The 20,329-nt window shown below is 35.8% G+C and overlaps 1 protein-coding gene across 4 annotated transcripts in view; it reads right to left on the bottom strand.

Annotated features, from left to right (window-relative positions):
* Window positions 1–20,329, bottom strand: part of ERC2 (ELKS/RAB6-interacting/CAST family member 2) — a 907,860-nt gene that overhangs the window by 476,381 nt on the left and 411,150 nt on the right. For all 4 annotated transcript variants that reach the window (XM_032868346.1, XM_032868345.1, XM_032868344.1 and 1 more), the window contains exon 8: window positions 3,854–3,991. In XM_032868346.1, coding sequence (XP_032724237.1) covers window positions 3,854–3,991 — 138 coding nt within the window. The remainder of the gene's footprint in view (window positions 1–3,853; window positions 3,992–20,329) is intronic.

Genomic DNA, 20,329 nt, shown 5'->3' on the forward strand with positions numbered 1-20,329 from the left:
AGGGCTGAGCAAACTGTCTGGCATACAACAGGCAATTAAAGAAGCTGAAGGAAGGAATAAGAGGAGTGAGAACTCAACTTAGGGACTGTCTTAGCTTCAAAGGAAGGGAAATAAAATTAAGTATGCATGTTAACATCCAGAAGGTGTCAGAGTCATTTGGTAAGTAGGTTGATTTGCTCTAAGCACTTGTACTATTGACTGGGCATCGATGACAAAAAAAATCAGCAAGCACTATAATGTTTTTAAGTGTTATTGATGATTCAATACTACAAAATATTTCTCCGTCAATCACAAAACTAATTTAACTGTCAGCCACGCAGGGCCAGATGTCAAAAACATGTGTTAAAAGGCCCTAATATGCCATGATCTACTTGATTAACAACTAACTTGCAGAAATTCCAACAACGTGTTCTTGTTTTAGTCTTATTTGCATTGGCAAGTATTTCTTGCGCACTCATCTGGCTCTGCACAGGTCTAATCTATTTGTGCTTTATCACTGAGCGGGAACTGAATTACAGCAGCCTCCGGCTCTGCTATCTGCCTTTCTCAACTGCTTATCTGCTATGCAGCTACAGCAACGCTTGGCGAGACCAGCTTTATAAATCCTGTGGGTTCCGTCTCTTGAGCTTCTGTGTGTCAATCCTAGAACTAAGTCATACTCAATCTTAACTAGCTAAGTGGCATTAGTTTTTGCACTGTGAATATGTATATAAATTCTCAGAAACTAAAAATGAATAACACACTCCCCAAAGGTCATAATTCAAGTGGAATGGTGAATAGTGCCTAATAGGCTCCATTCATCAGCCAAATGACAGCAAATAATTAGATGTTCTTATGAGTCCATGATTTTTAATTAATCATTTTATTTTTTGTACCATATCTTGTTCCAGGGGATCTGTTCAATTAAATGTGGATAAAACTGGAACTTGTGAGGGAAGGGCCACTAAAGGTGATCATGATGTTGTAAAAACAACAATTATTAGAAGGTTTGAGTTTCAGTCACATTCCATGACAGGTGAGCTCAGTGGCCTTGAGAGAGTCCAGGAAGGCAACAAAGTCCCAACATAGGGGCAACTTAGATGAGAAGTGGCTTCCTGGAGCACTGGGTTGAGAAGTTAGCATGCACCATAGTCTATCTATGACATCTACCTAGCACCCAGAAACAGGGAATTGTGCTGCATCTGTCGAAAATTTTCAGTTCTTTAAAATGGAAGAGTATAGGTTTGGTATTTCTCAAAGTGTGGTCATTTGACCACTTTCATCAGAATCACTGGCATACTTTTCACAGGTTCTGGGGCGCTGAGGTGGCTCAGTCATTAAGCATCTAGGATCCCACAGTCCTAGGAATGAGCACCACATCAGGTTACCTGCTCACTGGAGACCCTGCTTCTCCCTCTCCTCCCCGCTTGTGTACTTGCTCTCGCTATCTCTGTCTCTCTCTCAAATAAATACATAAAAAATCCTTTTAAAAAAAGTCACAGATTCCTTGGACCCATGGAAAAGCAACTGAATCAGAACCACTAGGAAATGGGACCCAGGAAACTGTATTTTATGAAGCTCCTTTTATGAAGATTATTTGGATACACACAAAAGTTTGATACTGGAATAAATACTTACAATGAATCTACTATTCTCCCATGATGAAGAACCTTGCCAGTTCCTAACCAATGTTTTTGTCTGTGCTTTTCAAATACACTAACATCCTGATTTTGTTACCTTTTGAAAATTCCCTTCAAATGAATTGATCTGTATTTGCTTTTAATCTTTATTACTGTGAAAGACTAAAAGTCAGATGCAAATAAAATTTGAAAACTAAGAGCTCCAGGCCAAAGCTGGCCTACCTCACATTTGGTTTGAGCATCATGATATTTTAAAACCTGAAGTTGAATGGCTTGAGGTAGGTCAAGGACTCTGCCACTTGTCACAGTTGCCAGCAGTCCCTACTGACTCACACCAAGCTCACTTCCCTCATTTTTGTTCTCTGCCTGACTCTTAAAGGTATCTAACTACTCAACTCCTCATCTACTGCCCAATTCAGATTTCATGCACCTGAGATTGTGGATCAGCAAACTGAATAATTATTATCAAGGTGGTTCCAAAGAGAAATGGAACTTGGATGTCAGCTAATTTAAATGTGCATTTTGAAAATAATGTACTAAGAGAAGAGGCCTGCCCCACGTGATACAACTCTCAAGTGGTGGCATGAGTATAGTGGGGGGCAGACTCCCACAGACCTGTCTTCCTTCCCAGTCATCCTCTCAGTCTCAAAGGAAGTACTTAAATAAAAGAAATAGTTTCAGATTTGGGAATTGTTTGGGGATTTAAACAAGAATAAATCAAATCTTAATAGGGCCAGGGGAAAAAAAAGATAAAATCCTGCCAAGTAATCCATGACATGGAAAAATTATATGGTATATGTTTACTTCCATAAAGTTGCAGAAAGAAACTGAGAGGTAGTAATGCACTGACATCATATCACTCAAAAACTGCAAACAGGATACATAATCATTAATATTTTTGAACAAACATTCCCTCATTCAAATTTTTACAAACAAAATTACTACAGAGAGTTTTGGTAGTAAATTCTTAAGAATTTTAAAAAGAGTATTTTCCAAGAATCATCTTATTTATTCTTTTATGTTTTCAAGTAAAATCGCATATCCTAATAATTTAATATTAAAGTTATAATGTTATCATTTCTATCTAGACATAGACTTATGGCTCTTCCTTTTAGCATCTCTATTTTTTTATGTACTGCTGTGGCTCTCAGACTAGAATGAACAATCACCAATGACTGGATGTTCACTCCTGGAACTTCCTAAAGTACAGAATCCCAGACCCTCTCAAAGCTCTGGTTTAGTAGGTATAGATGGAGCCTAATGATTTAGATTTCCAACAGGCACCTTCTGGTGATTCTGACACAGAAGTCAAAAAAGCCTTCTTTAAGATACACTGGCTTAAAAAAAAAAATCTGTGGGCCATTTAATTTAATATATTTCTTTCCACAAATTTGAGGTGCTGGGAAAAAGAATTACTTGCCAAGGTCATCCAGCTAGTGGCAGGGCTGGGACTAGCTCCAACCCAGGTTTCCTTCCACTTGACTTCATTACTGCAGTTCATGGACTATGATAATGGGGAATATAGGAGACAGGCAGTATAGCTCCCAAGTCCACATCCTTGACTACTGTGTAATACAGCTTTTCAGGAAGCTGAATTCCTAGAAGAAGAGGAATTCAATCTGCAGAAAGTAAAGAACGTTCCAGGCTAGGTAACAGTGTGGGCAAAGGGTCGGAGAAAGGAAGGAACATGGCAAACTTGAAGATCTAGGCCAGCGTAGCTAGAATACGGAAAATGAGGGAAGAGAGATGGGGGATGAGGCTGGGAAAGAAGGAAGGAAAGACAGAAAAAGAGGGAAGGTAGAGGAAGGGAGGGAGGGAAAAGCAAAGAAGGGAAGGAAGAAAAATAAGGAGAAAGGGAAAGAGGATGGGAGGATGGGAAGGGGAGAGGAGTAAGGCAGACAGGCAGAGAGATAGCTGATCAGATACGAGCCAGATCAGATGAAGGGGTGGATCGTATGTGCCAGGTTAAGGATTTCAGTTGTCATCATCCTAAGAACAGTAACAAGCTAATGAAGGTTTTTAAGCAGAGCCAAATATGATGGGATCAGTTTTGCATTTCAAGGCTCTCCTGGCTTATTTACTGTGCCAAGTATACTGAGGAAGGCTAACATGGGAGTGGGAGGTCCAGCTGGGAAGGCAGGTAGTGTGAGCACAAAAGCGGGCACATTTAGATCACCTCCTCCCAACCATGCTTCCCTAAATCCTAACACCCCCATTTTTCAGCCCAAGCTCACCTTTTCTGACAGAGCCTCTTCGAGTGTTGCTAGCGCAGTATCTGTATTACTGGAATCCGTCTGCAAGGACTTCACTCTGTCTTTCAAATTGGTTAGTTGTTTGTCTTTATCCCTAAGTTGTTCTTGTAAGTTTTCAATCTGAAAATAAAGATCACCATACTTAATGCATATTTTATAACATATCCAAGGCCAGGATTCCTTAACTGGACCTGTTTTTAAAACATAGACCCGAGGGTACAGACATTGTCAGCACTGAAGTTACAGAGACTTAGAATCAAGACCATTTTGATGAGACCTCATCCTTCCATGTTATTAAACTTTGTATTTAAATGGTGATACAGATGAGCAGACTACCTCTTTCCATACTGATGCAAGCCCTTCAGGCATGTAAACATTGCTATTTCTACCTATTTCTGTCCTTCCTACCAGACTGGTCCCTAATCTAATCTCCATTACAGTGAATCAGAGAAATACATTAGCAGGATTTTTTTCATTCAATGAAAAGACATGCAGTGGGTGCCCATTCTGCATCAAGCACCATATCAGTATATGGCAGAACCTATGTAGTCATTCACTCACTCCTTTATTCAGTAGTAAATTTTGTGATATGCCAAATGTTGTCAAGTGGCTGTTTCAAAGTAACCACATGAAAAGCCAAGTAGGTTATCATCAGTAGACTGTTAATGGGAAGAACTTGTGATATAAATCAAATGTAACAAGTACTAAACACTCCATTTGGCAACTAAGTCATGTGCTGGCAACCAACCAGCCACTTTTATCCACTATCTGCAGCCTGAAATAAACACACCAAATAGCTGATTATAACGCCTGCCCATGAGCAGCAGCAAGGACCTTTCCTGGGCATTGCACACATTACCATTCATTTTTTTATTCTCTGCTTTCAAACCATGTATTTCTTATCTAAAGATTAAAAAAGCCCACTATACAAACAATTTATTCATATTAAGGGTTTTAAAGTGACAAGTAAAAAAAGCAGTACAACTCTAAGATAAGTCCATTCAAAATATTTGTATTCTGCACCCAGGCTTTCGCAGGAAATCATTCCAAATGCATGTTTAACAATGTGTGACTTAAGCAAATTTTTGGATTATTTGATTCATTTAGCATAAATCTGGAATGCAACACAAATAATGACAACAATGCAGCAAAAACGAGAAGGAGAAGAAGGTGACAACTGAGGTGGCAGTAGTAGCAGCAGCAAAATGAACCCAAAAGCAATGAACCCGCTGACCCTCAAATGGCAGAACATGGGACTTGGCCAATTTTTCCAATGGCTACAAGCGATCTGTTGTCGTTGCTGTTGAGTTTTAGGAATTCTCTATATATTCTGCATATTAATTGCTTGTCACATATATAATTTATAAATATTTTCTCCAATTTGTGGCTTGCCTTTTTAATCTGCTGATATTCTTCTGATGTGTAAATTCCCCCATTAATACTACTTTCTCTACATGCCATAAGTTTTGGTACATTGCACTTTTGTTTTCATTCAACTTTAAGTATTTTTTCATTTCTCTTGTGATTTGTTTTGATCCATGCATTTTTTAAAAGTGTGTTGTTTCTGACTTAAAGTCTGTTTTGTCTCTTTCAGTTACTACTTGCATAGAACATATTTCTCCATCCTCTCACTTTCATTCTGTTTGTGTTTTTGGATCTATACTGACTCTCTTACAGATGGCATGTAGTTGGATCATGGTATGAGTGGTGGGGAGAGGTTGTTTGTTTTCTTGTTCTTAGTCCATTCTGCCAATCTCTGTTTTTCAATTAGATTTTAATCCACTTACATTTAAAGTAATTACTGAAAAGAAGGGCTTTATGTCTGTCATTTTCCTATTTGTTTCTGTAGACCTTATAATGTTTTTGTTCTTCATTTCCCACATTACTCTCCTCTTTCATATTTAGTCGATTCTTTGTAGTAAAATGAGTAAATCTATAATCATTTTGTGTCCGTGTATGTGTATATTATTCTACAGGTATTTTCTTGTGGTTACCATGGGGATTACTTGTAACATCCTAAATTTGTAACACTTAATTTTAACACTTTGAATTTATACCAGCTTCGCTTCAGTAACATACAAAAATTCTGCTATTTACAGCTCCATCTCTAGCCCTTTTGGTTGGTGATGTCACAAAATTCTGTCTTTATACACTGTGGGTTCCCAAACACAAATAATAAATTCTTTTAAATACATTAACATCTTACCTAATGTAGAAAATGAAGCATGAAGTTACAAATCAAAGTTCCAATAATACTAGTTTTTAGACTAATAGTTTTTGTAAATATATTACTCTCTTAGGTCATGTAGAAAACAGAAAATGGAATCACAAACCATTATTACAATAATACTAGTTTTGTAATTGCCCATGTACTTACCTTTATTGAGATATTTTTCTTTTCACATGGCTTTGGGTTATCATCTAGTGTCTTTTCATTTTACCCTCAGTGACTCCCTTGAGCATTTCTTGTAGGACAGTTCTAGTGGTAACAAACTCCTAAGCTTTTATTATTCTGGGAGCATCTTAATTCTTCCCTCACTGTTTGTTTTTTTTTTTTTTTTTTTTTAAGTTCAATTTAATTAACATGTAGTGTATTATTAGTATTATTAGTTTTCGGGGTAGAATTTAGAGATTCACCAGTTGCATATAACACCCAGTGCTCATTACATCAAGTGCCCTCCTTAAAGCCCACCACCTAATTATCCCTATACATCCCCCTTCCAGCAACGCTCAGTTTGTTTCCTATAGTTAAAGAGACTTTTATGGTTTGCCTTCTTTTTGAACAGCTTTGCTGGATATAGGATTCTTGGTTGACAGAAGTTTTGTTTTTGTTTTTTCTTTTAGCACTTTGATTATATCAACCCACTGTCTTCTGGCCTCTGAAGTTTCTGATCAGAATTCTGCTTATAATCTTATTTAGGATCACTTGTAAGTGACACATTCTTGATGTTTTCAAATGTATCTCTTTGTCTCTAGACTTCAAAAGTTTGGTTATAATGGATCTTGGTGTGGGTTCCTTTGAATTTATCTTTCTGGGAGCTTACTGAGCTTCCTGGATGTTTATATTCATGTCAAATTTGGAAAGTATCAACCATTATTTCTTCAAATATTCTCTTTGCCTTTTTTTCTCACTTCTCTTTCTAGGACTCTATAATATGTGTATTGGTCCATTTCATGATGTCCTGCAGATCTCTTGGGTTCTGTTCATTTTTCTTCAGTCTTATATCTTTGTTTTAAGTTCATTGATTCTTCAGGCTGTTCAAAGTTGCCTTTAAATCCTTCTAGTAAATTTTTCATTTCAGTTATTATATTTTCCAGCTCCAGAATTTCCTTTTGGTTTCTTTTGAGTTTTCTATCTTTACACTGATATTTCCATTTTTATCATACATTCTTTTATTTACTTCTCCCACATATCCTTTTTGTTCTTTGAGCATCTTTAAGAGTGTTGTTTTAAAATCTTTGTCTATGGGGCACCTGGGTGGTTCAGTGGGTTAAGCCTCTGCCTTCGACTCAGGTCATGGTCTCAGGGTCCTGGGATCGAGCCCCGCATCAGGCTCTCTGCTCAGCGGGGAGTCTGCTTCTCCCTCTCTCTGGCTGCCTCTCTGCCTACTTGTGATCTCACTCTCCATAAAATAAATAAATAATCTTTAAAAAAATAAAATAAAATCTTCGTCTAGTAGATCTGCCATCAGGTCTCAGAGCCAGTTTCTGTTGATTTTTTTTATTCTTTGATTTCTACTTTCTGTATGCCTTGTGATTTTTGTTGTTGTTGAAAACTGGATGTGGTAACTCTGGAAATCAGATTCTCCCAATTTCCCAGGGTTTATTGTTTTTTCTTGCTGTTTTTACTGTTTCAGTTTGTTGTTGTCATTGTTGTTGCAGGGTATCTCTGTGGCAAAGATAGTCTGAGGTATAAATATAAGGTCTTTTCAAGTCTTTTCTGAGCCCATGTCTTTTCCCAGCTATGTGTCATCATTTTCTAATTTTCCTTATATATGCAGCTGCTCACGAATGTCTTAATTTTCAATGTATGGTTCTCAAAAGAGAAGAAGAGAAAATGAATGAAGAGGAAAAGGACTGCCATTCCTTTTAGTCCCCTGGAAGTCAGTTCAGCAGAGGAGCAGGAGCTTGCCCCAACATGGGGAGGTACAACAACAATGGCTGCTGACTCTGACGGTACCTCAAGATCAGAAGCAGTAAAGATCAGAACACAGAACCTTGATAATTGGGAGGTGGGTTTTTTTGTTTGTTTGTTTGTTTGTTTTTATTTGTTTTTGTTTTTTGCTTACCCTGGCTCTTCCAAGCTGTGTGTAGGCTGCTTCAGGCACACATGTTCGGCTGCTCATCACTTGGCTAAAGGGTGGGAAATGGTTAGCTTCCACTGTGTTAACAGCTAATATTGACCAAAATTAATGCATTTTACCATCTCAGCCTTCCTCTGGAACTTGCAAGCCTTCAATAGACTCTAGAGTTCCAACAAAGTTACATCAGTCAGATTCTGACAGTGCAATCATTGTCTAGATGGAGAGAGACATTCCTGGTGCCTCTGACTCCTCCATCTTCCCAGAATCCTCCTCCAGAAATACTCTTTACACACCAAGGAAAAGGCAAAACTCGTTGCTAGTATAGGATCCACTAAATCATGGATTTAAATACAAAGATTTAGGAGCACCTGGGTAGCTCAGTCAGTTAAGCATCTGCCTTCGGCTCAGGTCATGAGACCAGGGTCCTGAGATGGAGCCCCATGTCAGGCTTCCCTGCTCAGTAGGGAGTCTGCTTCCCCCTCCACCTCTGTCCCTCCCCCTGCTTGTGTGCCCTCTCACTCTCTCTCTCTCAAATAAATAAAAATAAAATCTTTAAAAATAAAATAAATACAAAGTTTTAAATTAACCCATTGTATTGGGTTTCTATAACTCCTTGAAATATTAGCATAAATTTTGTGGGTAAAAACAACATGAATTTACTGCCCCACATTCTATAGAGCACAAGTCCAAGCATGGCATAATTGCTTTCTCTGCTTATGGTCTCAGAAAGCTGATATCAAAAGATCAATCAGGCTGAGCTCTCATCTGGAACTTGGGGTCCTCTTTCAAGATAATTCACATTGTTGGCAATACTCAGTTCATTGCTGGCTATTAACTAACAGATGCTCTCAGCAGCTAAACCTGTCTTAGATCCTTGCTACATGACCCTCCCCATCTTCGAAGCTAGCAACAGAGCACTTTTTACATGTCAAATTCCCTCCTCCATGCTCTAAGTTTTTATGACTTTTCTGTCTCTGACCTCTAGACTCAGATTTGCAATGCTCAAGTGATTAGTTCAAGCCCACCCAGATAATGTCCCTTTTGGTTAACTCAAGGTCAACTGAATAGCAACCTTAATTACATCTGCAAATTCCCTTTTGCAGAAAACGTAATCCAAACATTGACATAACACCAGGGAACCCATGTCATGAGCGCCATCCTAGAATTCTGGGTACTATATCCATATATTTCATCTATACTAAAAAAAACATAAGAGTCTTTTAAAAGATTCCTTAAACAAAGAATTCTACAAGAGAAATTTATCCAGATCTGAAGAATTAATTATAATGGGATGTGTGACATTTAAACATGGCATTTCTGCTGCAGCCATTTTTACATGGCCTAAAGTTAAAATAAAAATAAACTTTAAGCTTATAAAATAGTTAGGTACTATATGTACCAGACCTCTTCACTATAAGCCAGGCATTGTCCTAAATACTTAGTTTTTTTTTTTAGAACATTTTATAATGAGGTAATTGAGATTTCCATGCAGTTGTAAGAAATGATATAAAGAGATCCCTTATACTTGTTAGCCAGTTTCCTCTAGTAGTAAAATCTAGCATAACTATAGTACAGTATCACAACATGGAAATTGATGTTCATATAATCCACTGATCTTACTCAGTTATCACCATTTTTATACACACTCATTTATGTGTATGTGTGTATGTCTGTGTACTTAGTTCTATGCAATTGTATCACTTGCACAGATTCATGTGACCACCACCAAAGTCGGGATACAGAACAATTCCATCCCCCAAAAGATTCCTTGTGATGTCCTTTTATAACTGTACCCACTTATCTCTCTGTCCCCATCTCTAACCCCTGCCAACAATGAATCAGTCCTCCATTCTACAACTTTATCATTTCATAAATGTTACATAAATATGGGCACATGGTATATACTATAACCTTTGGCATTGTTTGTCTTTCCCAATCAGTATGATTCTCTGGAAACCCATCCAAGTTGTTATGTCTATCAATAATTTTTTTTTTTTTTTAATTACTAAGTAGTAGTCCATGGTATGGATCTACCAGCCTGTTTAACCATTTGCCTGTTAAAGGATATTTGGGTTGTTTCTGGTTTGGGGCTATTACAAGTAGGCTACTATGAACATTCATGCATAAGTGTTTTCTATGAACATAAGTTTTCATTTCTCTGAGATAAATGCCACCAGAGTAAAATTTCTGGGTCATGGGACTTGCAATTTGGCTATATAAGAAATTGCCAAACTGTTTTCCAGAGTGAATGTACCATTTTACATTCCCACCAGCAACATAGGAATGATCTAGTTTTTCTACATTCCCACCAACACTTTTGGTGTTGTCATTACTTTTTGTTTTAGTAATTCTGATAGATGTACAGTGACATCTCACTGCAGTTTTATTTTGCATTTCCCTAAAGGTTGATGATTTTGAACACCTTTTCATTTGCTTATTTTTCATCTGTACATCCTCTTCAGTAAATACCCGCTCATGACTTTCAGCCATTTTCTAATTGGATTGTTTTGGTTTTGTTTTACTGCTGACTTTTCAGAGTTCTTTTGAGAGTGTTCTAGATACCAATCCCTTGTAAGATATATGGTTTACACCATTATTTTCTCCCAGTCTGTAGCTTGTCTTTCCATCCTCTTAACAGGATGTTTCACAGAGCAGAAAATCCAATTTAGAGTTCATGCTTTTCATGTCAATTCTATGAAATCATTACTTAGCCTTAGATCCTGAAGATTTTATCCTATTTTTCTAATACATTTATAGGTTCATGTTTTACATTTAAATCCATGGTTTACTTTGAGTTAATGTTTTGTATAAGATGTGAGGTTTAGGTCAATGTTCAATTTTATTTCCTATAGATGTCCAGTTGATCAAACACTATTTGTTAAAAACAAAAAAAAATTTTATAAAAAGCTTTTCTTCCTCCATTGAAATGTCTTTGCACCATTGCAAAATATCAATTAGGCATATTTGTATATCTAGATTCTCTATTCTGTTCCATTCACCTATCACTCAAATAATAGGAGATTATCTTGATTACAATAGCTATATAGTAAGCGTTTATATCACCTTTTTTTTTTCAAGAATGTTTTAAGTTAATCTAGGGCTTGTACATTTCCATACAAAAAAATTATAATAAGCCTGTATATGTTCACCAAAAACCCTTGGGATTTTGAAAGGAATTTCATTAAACCTATAGCTCAGTTTGGGGAGAAGTGACACCTTCAATATGCTGAGTTTTTCAAACCATGAATACAGTGCATATCTCAAGTTGGTTAGGTCCTCTTTGACTTGTTTTATTAACATTTTATAAATTTCAGCATACAGATCCTATACATGTTTTGGTAAATTTATTTCTAAGTATTTCATTTCCTTTGGAGTTATAAATGAAATTCTGTCTTTAATTTCAGTTTCCACATATTCATTTTAGTATATAGAAATGTAATTAATTTTTGTTTGCTGATCCTATATCCTCAGATTTTACTGAACTTACTTTATGAACTCACTAGGAAGTTTTTCTTTTTTTCTTTTTAAAGACGCTTTGTGATTTTCTATATAGACAATCATGTCATATGCAAAAAAGGATGGTTTTATTTTTCAATTTTTTTCTGGTCACAGTGGTGAGAACTTTGGAGTACTGTGTCACAACCTTGCCTTTTGCCTGAATTTAGGGGAAATATATTTAGTCTTTAGTAGTGAAACACAGATGTTAGCTGTAGATTTTTTTGTATAAATTGCTGACCAAGCTAAGATAGTTCTCCTCTATTCCTAACTTGCTTAGTGTTTTTAATCATAAATGGGTATTGAATTTTATCAAATGCATTTTCTATGTTAAATAATATGATCATATTATTTCTTCTTTATTCTGTTCATATGGTGGATTACAATGATTGCTTTTTTTTTCTGAACCAACCTTGTATACCTGAAATAAATCCCACTTAGTCATGATATAGTATTCTTTTTATACATTTTTGCATTTGATTTTCTAATATTTTGTTGAGAATTTTTTATTTAAGTTTATGAGACATAGTGGTCTGTGGTTTTGGTTTTGGGGGATTTTGCTTTTGGGTTTTCTTTTTTTTTTAAAGATTTTATTTATTTATTTGACAGAGAGATCACAAGCAGGCAGAGAGGCAGGCAGAGAGAGAGGAGGAAGCAGGCTCCCCGCTGAGCAGAGAGCCCCATGCGGGGCTCGATCCCAGGACTCCGAGATCATGACCCGAGCCGAAGGCAGCGGCTTAACCCACTGAGCCACCCAGGCGCCCCTTGGGTTTTTTTTTTATTGTATTTTTCTGTTTGGGTATCAAGGTCATAGTAGCCTCATAAAGTAGTTGAAAAATATTCTCTCTTCCATTTTCAGGAAGAATTTGAATATAATTGGTGTTAATTCTTTAGCTGTTTGGTAAAATTATCCACTGAAGCTATCTGGGCATGGAAATATCTCTTGTACGAGCTTTTAAACTGAAAGGTCAATTTATCTAAGGGTTATAAGATTATTCAGGTTATGTATGTCATCTTGGTTCAGTTTTGATAGTTTGTGGTTTTTGAGGAATTGAACCATTTCTATTAAGACGTCAAATTTCTGAGTATAAAGCTGTTTGTAATAGTCCTCTATCAACTTTTTAAAAAAGATTTATTTATTTATTTTAAAGAGAGAGGGAGAACACACATATCTGTGAATTGGGGGAGGGGCAGAGTAAGCAGACTCCTCACTAAGCGTGGAGCACAATATAGGTCTCATCTCAGGAGCCATGAAATCATGACCTGAGCCAAAACCAACAGTCAGACGCTTAACTGACTGGGCCACCCAGAGACCCCTCCTCTATCAACTTTTTAATGGGTACACAATCTGTAATATTTCTTGCCTCTTTTCTGATATTGATGATTTTTATCTTTTCTCTTTTATCTTCTTCATTATTGCTGGATTTTCCTGATTTTCTCTATTGTTTCCATGTTTTCAATTTTATTGATTTCTGCTCTACTATTATTCTTCCTTATACTTGCTTTGGGTTTATTTTGTTCTTTTTCTGGTTTATTGAGGTAGAAACCTTGATTATTCATTTGCAACATTTCCTCTTTTGTAATGTAACCATTTTAATGCTACCAATTTCCCTCTCAGCACTGCATTAGCTGCATCCCACAAATTTTGATATGTTGTATTTTCATTTTCATTCAGCTATATTTTTTTCCTTTTTACTTTATCTTTGAGGCATGGATTAATATTCACTGAGAATCTTTGTGTCTTTTAAAGATTTTTACTTTTTTTAAGTTATCTTTACACCCAACATGGGGCTCAAACCCACAACCCCAAGATCAAGAGTCACACAATTTACCAACAGAGCCAGCCAGGCACCCCTACTTAGTATCTCTGAACCATGGTTTACCTGTAAATCTCATATCCTTCTATTATTGAGTTCTAATTTGATTCCACTATGGTCATAGAACATACTGTATGAATTCAATTCTTTTAACTATGTTCAGGTTTGTTCTACAACCCTGAATATGCTCTATCTTAATGAATGTTACATGAACACTTGAAAAAAATGTATAGTTCACAGTTGTTGGGTAGAGTGTTCTACAAATGTCAATTAGCTCTTGCTAGTTAATAGCTATTCAGTTCATCTGTATCTTTGCTCATTGTCTATATTTATTTCTTTTAGTTGCTGATAGTAAGGTGTGGAAGTCCCATCTATAATCATGAATTTGTGCATTTCTCTTTTCAGTTCTATCGGTTTTTATTTCATATATTTTGTTTGGTGCATACACACTGAGAATCACTATGTCTTCTTGGTGGATTATTTCTTTTACTATATAATTTGTCCTATTGTTCCTAGTAATTTTCTTTGCTCTGAAGTCTGCCTAATCTGATATTAATGTAGCTATTTCTCCTTTTTAAAAATTAATGTTAGGAGCACCTGGGTGGCTCAGTTGGTTAAATGTCCAACTCTCAATTTTGGCTCAGATCAAATATGTAAGATTTAGCCCTGTGTTGGGTTCCATGCTAGGCATCCAGCAGCTTAAGATTCTCTCTTCCTCTCCCTGTGCCCCTCTCCCTCACACTCTTTCTCCTTCATACTCTCTCTTAAAAAAATAAGTAAATTAACATGATATATCTTTTTTCATTCTTTTATTTTCAACCTACAATGTCATTGAGTCTGAAGTGAATTTCTTATAGACAGCATATAATTATTCAGGGTTTTGGGGAGTTTCTGTTTGTTTTGGAGTTTTTCTGGATCCAGTTGGATAATCTCCTTTAATTGGTATATCTTGGCCATTTACATAAAGTAATTATTGATACATTAGAGTTTAAGCCTGCCATTTTATTATTTGTCTTATGTTGATTTCCTCCATTTCTTTTTTGCCTTCCTGAGGGTTACTGGATAAATTTTTAGGATTCCATCTTCATTTACTTATACTATTTTTGACCATATAGTTTTGCATGTTTTCTTAGCAACTGCTGTATGTAGTACAATTTACATATGAAACATGTCATAACCTACTAATATAAATGTTTTACCACTTCAAGTGAAGTACCAAAATAGCACTTTCTTAAGGTCCTTTTTATCTTCCTCACTTTCTAGATCCAATTGTCTCATTATTTCCTCTACATACACTGAGCACAACAATATTGCTATAATTTTTGCTTCAAATGTCAAATGTGATTTTTTAAAATTATAAGGATGAAGATAGTTTAAAATATTTAGCCATATTTTTTCCATTCCACTCTTCTTTCTTCTTTTCTGAAGTAAAATCCTGCTTTACCATTTCTGGGCTGTTTATAGAGAGTTTCCTTCAGCAATTGTTCAAGGGTAGAAAGGTTAGTGACAAATATCTTAGTTTTCCTTTGTCTAAAAATGTCTTTATTTCCCTCTTCATTTCCAAACGATAGTTTCACCAGATAGAGAATTTATGGCTGGCAGTTTTTTCTTCTGTACTTGAATAATATGCCAATTCTGTCTGGCCTCCATGGTTTCAGATGAGAAATCCAGTCATTTGAATTGGTATCCATCCCCCTATAAATACTGAGTAGTTTCTCTCTGGTTGCTCTAAGATTTTTTTCTTTGTCTTAGTTTTTAGAGGTTTAATTGTGATGTGTCTTTGGGCTTATACCATCTGGGGTTCACTTATCTTTTTAAATCTGTAGGTTTATATCTTTTGCCAAATTTGGGGAGTTTACAGCCATTCTTCAATATTTATTAGTCCCATATTCTTTCTAATCTCTTTCTGGGGCTCTGATGATATGTTAGATCTTTTATTATAGAATCACAGTTCCCTGAGCTCTATTCTTTTATTTTCCAGTTTAGTTTTCCTCTGTTGTTTAGATTAAGTTCTATTGATCTGTCCTCAAGTTCACAGACTCTATCTTCTGTCATTTCCACTCTACTATGGAATCCTTCCAGTAAGGCTTTCTATTTTTTCAAAGGAATTTGTAATTACTTGTTCAATCAGTTTTATGATAATTGCTTGAAAATTTTTGTCAGATAATTCCAATACTCGATTCATCTTCATGTTGGCATTAGTTGTCTTCTCTTGTTTAAATTGTAACTTTTCTGGTTCTTGGTATAAAAGTAATATTCTATTGTATCCTGGACATTTTGAATATATGTAAGAAGATTTGTTTTGTTTTGTTTTCCTATTTATTTCTTCTATTTTAGCAAGCAGTCACCTTGTTTCACTTTAGCATGTGGGTGCTAGCTGACCTCTCTGGCTTGTTGACATTGCTGCTAGGGACAGGGCAGCTCACTGCTACCAGGGACTTGGGGGCTGGGAATAGGTTGACCTGCCTTGACTCCACTGATGAAACTGCTGTGGGCAGCTTGAGCCTGCCACTGCTGGCAGGTGGGAGATGCGGAATGTGTTGATTCAATGGACTCTGCTAGCAATGTGATTGTGGGCAGACTGGCCCAGTGCTAAGTCCCAGCTGGTTTCCCTTTCCCAGTCCTTTGTCCAGAGAGAATAGGCACTTCCTTCTTCTCTTCATCCCTTCTTCCCTCTTTCATTCTAATCTCTCTCTCTTCCTTCATCCTTCCTTCTTTCCATCTAATTTCTCTTGGCAGTTCAGGATTACAAGGCTCTCCAAGTTCCAGGCAGGGATATATAAAGTATAAGAACAAAACCCAGGGAACTCATCATGGTGTTCTTCAAATCACGAGGCCCCTACCCAATCGTCCTTCTTCTTTCCCAACTTTCAGAGTTCTTTTATGACTATCTGTTGAATTATTTCCAGACAATCTAAATTTAAAGTTGTATTTAGAGAGAAGAAGAAGGGAAATGTGAGTTTATGCTATCTTTTCCCAAAACTGGAAGCCACTAAACACTTTTTAGAAATGAGCTGTTTAATTTGCTCTTCAAAATCCCATCACAGATTTAAAAATGAAAAGAAGCAAACAAACCTGTTAAGGTGACCCAGACAATGAGTGGTGAAGGAAGGGGTAATTCATATTCAAGCTGTCCAACTCGGGCCCCAGCCCTGCTTCAGCCTCCCCATGGCTATCTCAGAAGGCTTTATAGCAGTAACTCTCAGCTCCCTTCCTGAACTGTGACCCCTAGGGATCTATTCCCACCAGATGATACAAGGAAGAGAGCCAGAAGCTGGCTGGGCAGTTGAGTAGTTTCCAAACCTGATCCTCCATTTGATATTCATTCCCAAATGGCATGAAGCTACAAAGCATGTAAATTTAAACAAACTCAAACAAACTCACTATGTTGGTAAATACTCTCTTGGCCAAAATGACAAACACAAAGTGAAGAAAAGGATTACATGATATCATTAACAGCTACATTTCTTATCATGGAGCTCTCACATAGTTGGTCCTCCATAAATAATTCTTGACTATAACCAAAATGAACCAGCCCTTTAAATACTGGATGAGGCTTGGCTCAAGCTACTTCCCACTAGACACTGTTCCTGAGAACAAACAACCATATCATGACACCCTGTGGAATATTTGAGATACTGCATGCTGTAAGTTCTACCAAAGTCCAAATTCAAAAGGACAGAGGGAAAGCAGGAAAGAAAACAGCTCCCCAAAATGCATAATCAATATTAAAGGTCTAGGATGCTTTTTTATCATCAGCAGTCTGACCCCAAAGGATAAGCCCTCTAAAATAAAAGTGTCTGCTTCCCAAGCTTGGTGCTTATCTGAATTCCAGAGCATTTATATGATTTCCTTTCCTTTAAAACTAATTTTAAAATGTGATCCAAACCTTAACCAAGACAGCATGTTCCCAAATAATATGGAATTTTGTGTAATTTTTCCTTTAGACATAAAATGAATAGGCAGCAAATTTAAAACATCCCCAAATTGTTCTAAAATGGAACATCCTGAAAATGTTCAATGATAAAATGACAGGCAAGATCCTAGGTTGCATCCAGAAATTCTCATGATGTAAAAATACTAGTAAGTCATTACTATGGACAAGATCTCCATGGTTTGCTAATCATGGCTAAATCTACTGAGAGGACAGCAGGGTGGTGAAGAGGTCTGGAGCCTCTTAAACAGAAAAAAATTCTCATACTGTGCAAAGTCATTTCTGCTGAATGTCATCATAGTCAGAAAGAAGATTTTACTTTTGTTTTCCACATTAAAAAAAAAAAAACTGAAAACCCATCAAATTTAGAGTCAAAATATTCCAATGTTTTATTATTTTGTACTCCCTCAAATAAAAGAAAAAGCAAAGCATAAACAAGGGAATCATTATATGTAGCAAAAGTACATTTGCACACACAATGAACAGGAAACAATTAAGAATTTTTTTATGACACTAATTTTATCTGAAAGTCATAGCTATACACATTATATAGCTTTTGTATCAAGTTTCAACCATGCATATACCTTTCATATTTATGGACTTTTTTATTTATTCAAATAGTAGCTGACATCAGAAAAATTGGTCTGCTTCTTAGAACACACAAAACACTCATAGAAAACAGGAATTAAAGAGGAAATAATGGGACAAATAAAAAATTTTATGAAATCTTTAAACTCTCATGAAAACCATATATAGATGATTCTGATTCAGAGAAAGACACAATAGATCTTCCATAGACTTCCATTTACTCATTTTCTTTTAATACTTATAGATTCATTTTCCACTCTCTAACTCTGTTCTAAACTTAAAATTCAGTTACCAAGATACTACCTGCCTATAATGCTTGCTTTGTTGCTTTTTAAATCCTAGGCTACAATTCAACTGCAACTAAATTTAAATTTTAAGTGTATCATATAATCTTTGGCTATTTAAGTAATTAATATTTTAGTAATTAAAAATTGCCATTAAGATCACAAAAAAAAATCGTTAAACTCTTTGGGATAAAAGTCTTTTCCTGTCCACACACTGTCAACAAACAAAGTGCTAATCTTGTCACATTTTTGGCCACTGTCTCAGGAATGCTTCTTAAGTACTCAAAGGATTAAATTAAATCTCACCTGCAGACAGGCTTTTCAATTCAGCTGAAAACCTAGTTCTCAAAGGAAAATTACTTTCATCATCTTAAGTTAAAACCAAAGGTTCCATCCTTTGGAATTTGCAAGAAAATAGCAGCATCAAAGAAAATAATTCACTTCAAGAGAGTTTGTTCTTCAAGACTCTGTCTAAACGAATTATTTCAGAGAGAATTCATTTTAGGAAATATTTTCTCAAGGCCATTCTATGAGAGCCATAAAATTGTGTCACTTAAATTACTTCAAGTTGACGTCTTTTCACAATTTTGACTGCCTTCTTAGGGTTTTAGGAAGCTATTTTTTTTTAAAGAATTATTTTATTTATAGTCTTTGTTTTGAATTCTAAATTTGGTTTATGGTCTTTTTTTTTTAGGAGATTATATAATTTTATGAGTTAAACATTTGAAACCCATGAAGGGAATTAAAAAAAAAAAAGATTTATTTCCTTTGAGTTCAAAAATGAAATAATAGAAGAAAATGAATTTGAGATTAAAAGTATGTATACATTCAGGGGGGAAAATGACAGCATTCTACCTAGTACTCAAGCAACTATTTTCCAATGTAAAGTATTCTATGTTTTTTACTTTAATTTAAAAGATACTTAATAGGATAAAATACTCACATTGCAGAAAATTTCCTCCTAAGAAGAGGTAGCATTTCAAAAAGTTCCCCCACCATGTTGTTATAAGAGCCACTGGGGGGAGAATTAGGATGCAGTTCATTTTTTTACTCTTGCATCTACTTCCTAAATAAACAAATCCTGGCTCTTTCTCCCCAAATCAAATACAAACTCAGAGGAAGGACAAGGAGATGAACCACTACACTGAAAAACAGGAACATTATGTCAAAGCACCCTATATCGTTATTTGCAGACAATTTATTTTGTTATTGGTTAGTATCCTTCATGCTAAATGTTCTGTCCCCTACAGCAAATGTTCCATTTCAAAAACATAGTAACATGTGCTGGAAATACAAACCACCAAAAGCAATAGTTCTGGTAGCTAGAGAATGTATTTATGGTAGATTAGAAAAATGAACATTAATCCTGAAGCTCAGTATATATGAATCTTAGTATCAATATAATTTGTAAAATAACCCAACTGTCTACCAGAATTCTTTTTGAATTGGAATAAAAGCTTTGTGAAACAAATTAAAGGGCTATCCCTAAAACAGGTCTCTGTTAAGTAAAGGTATTAAAGGCAAGATGGGTAAATTCACTTTTTATTTTCATCTTAGAAACAACAAGAAATATAAAGGAATATAACATTTCTTCAATTAGGCACATAAGCATGACCAATTGGATGACTGCTGTGTAACTTAGTATTTTTCCTTTGATTTTTACAACTGGTTCTTTAAACAACGTGCTTTATCTGTACTTGGCAAGAGTTACCCCACCCTAAACCTTCCAGAGCCCAGTCTTAAATGGCCCTGGCAGGACCTGAAAGATATATCTTACTTGTTCCCCCGCTCCTCTTCACTTTAGGTGTATTTCTAGGGACATAAAATTTTATGTGTCTAACTAAATTCATAATATCCTTCCTGAGCTTCACAAATGTTATACAGTAATTATGGGCATCTTTAAAATTTATCTCAAATATTTTGGAAGCTAATCATGAAAGGATCTCTGGAAATGAAGAGTTTTTAATGAGGTTAAGACCAAATTCCTTCACAATAATTTTTTGTGATACAATGACTTATGCTCTTCACTAGACCAA

This window comes from Lontra canadensis, unplaced genomic scaffold (genome assembly GCF_010015895.1).
Source record: "Lontra canadensis isolate GAN:19392208 unplaced genomic scaffold, GSC_riverotter_1.0 scaffold35, whole genome shotgun sequence".
NCBI classification, from domain to species: Eukaryota; Metazoa; Chordata; class Mammalia; order Carnivora; family Mustelidae; genus Lontra; species Lontra canadensis.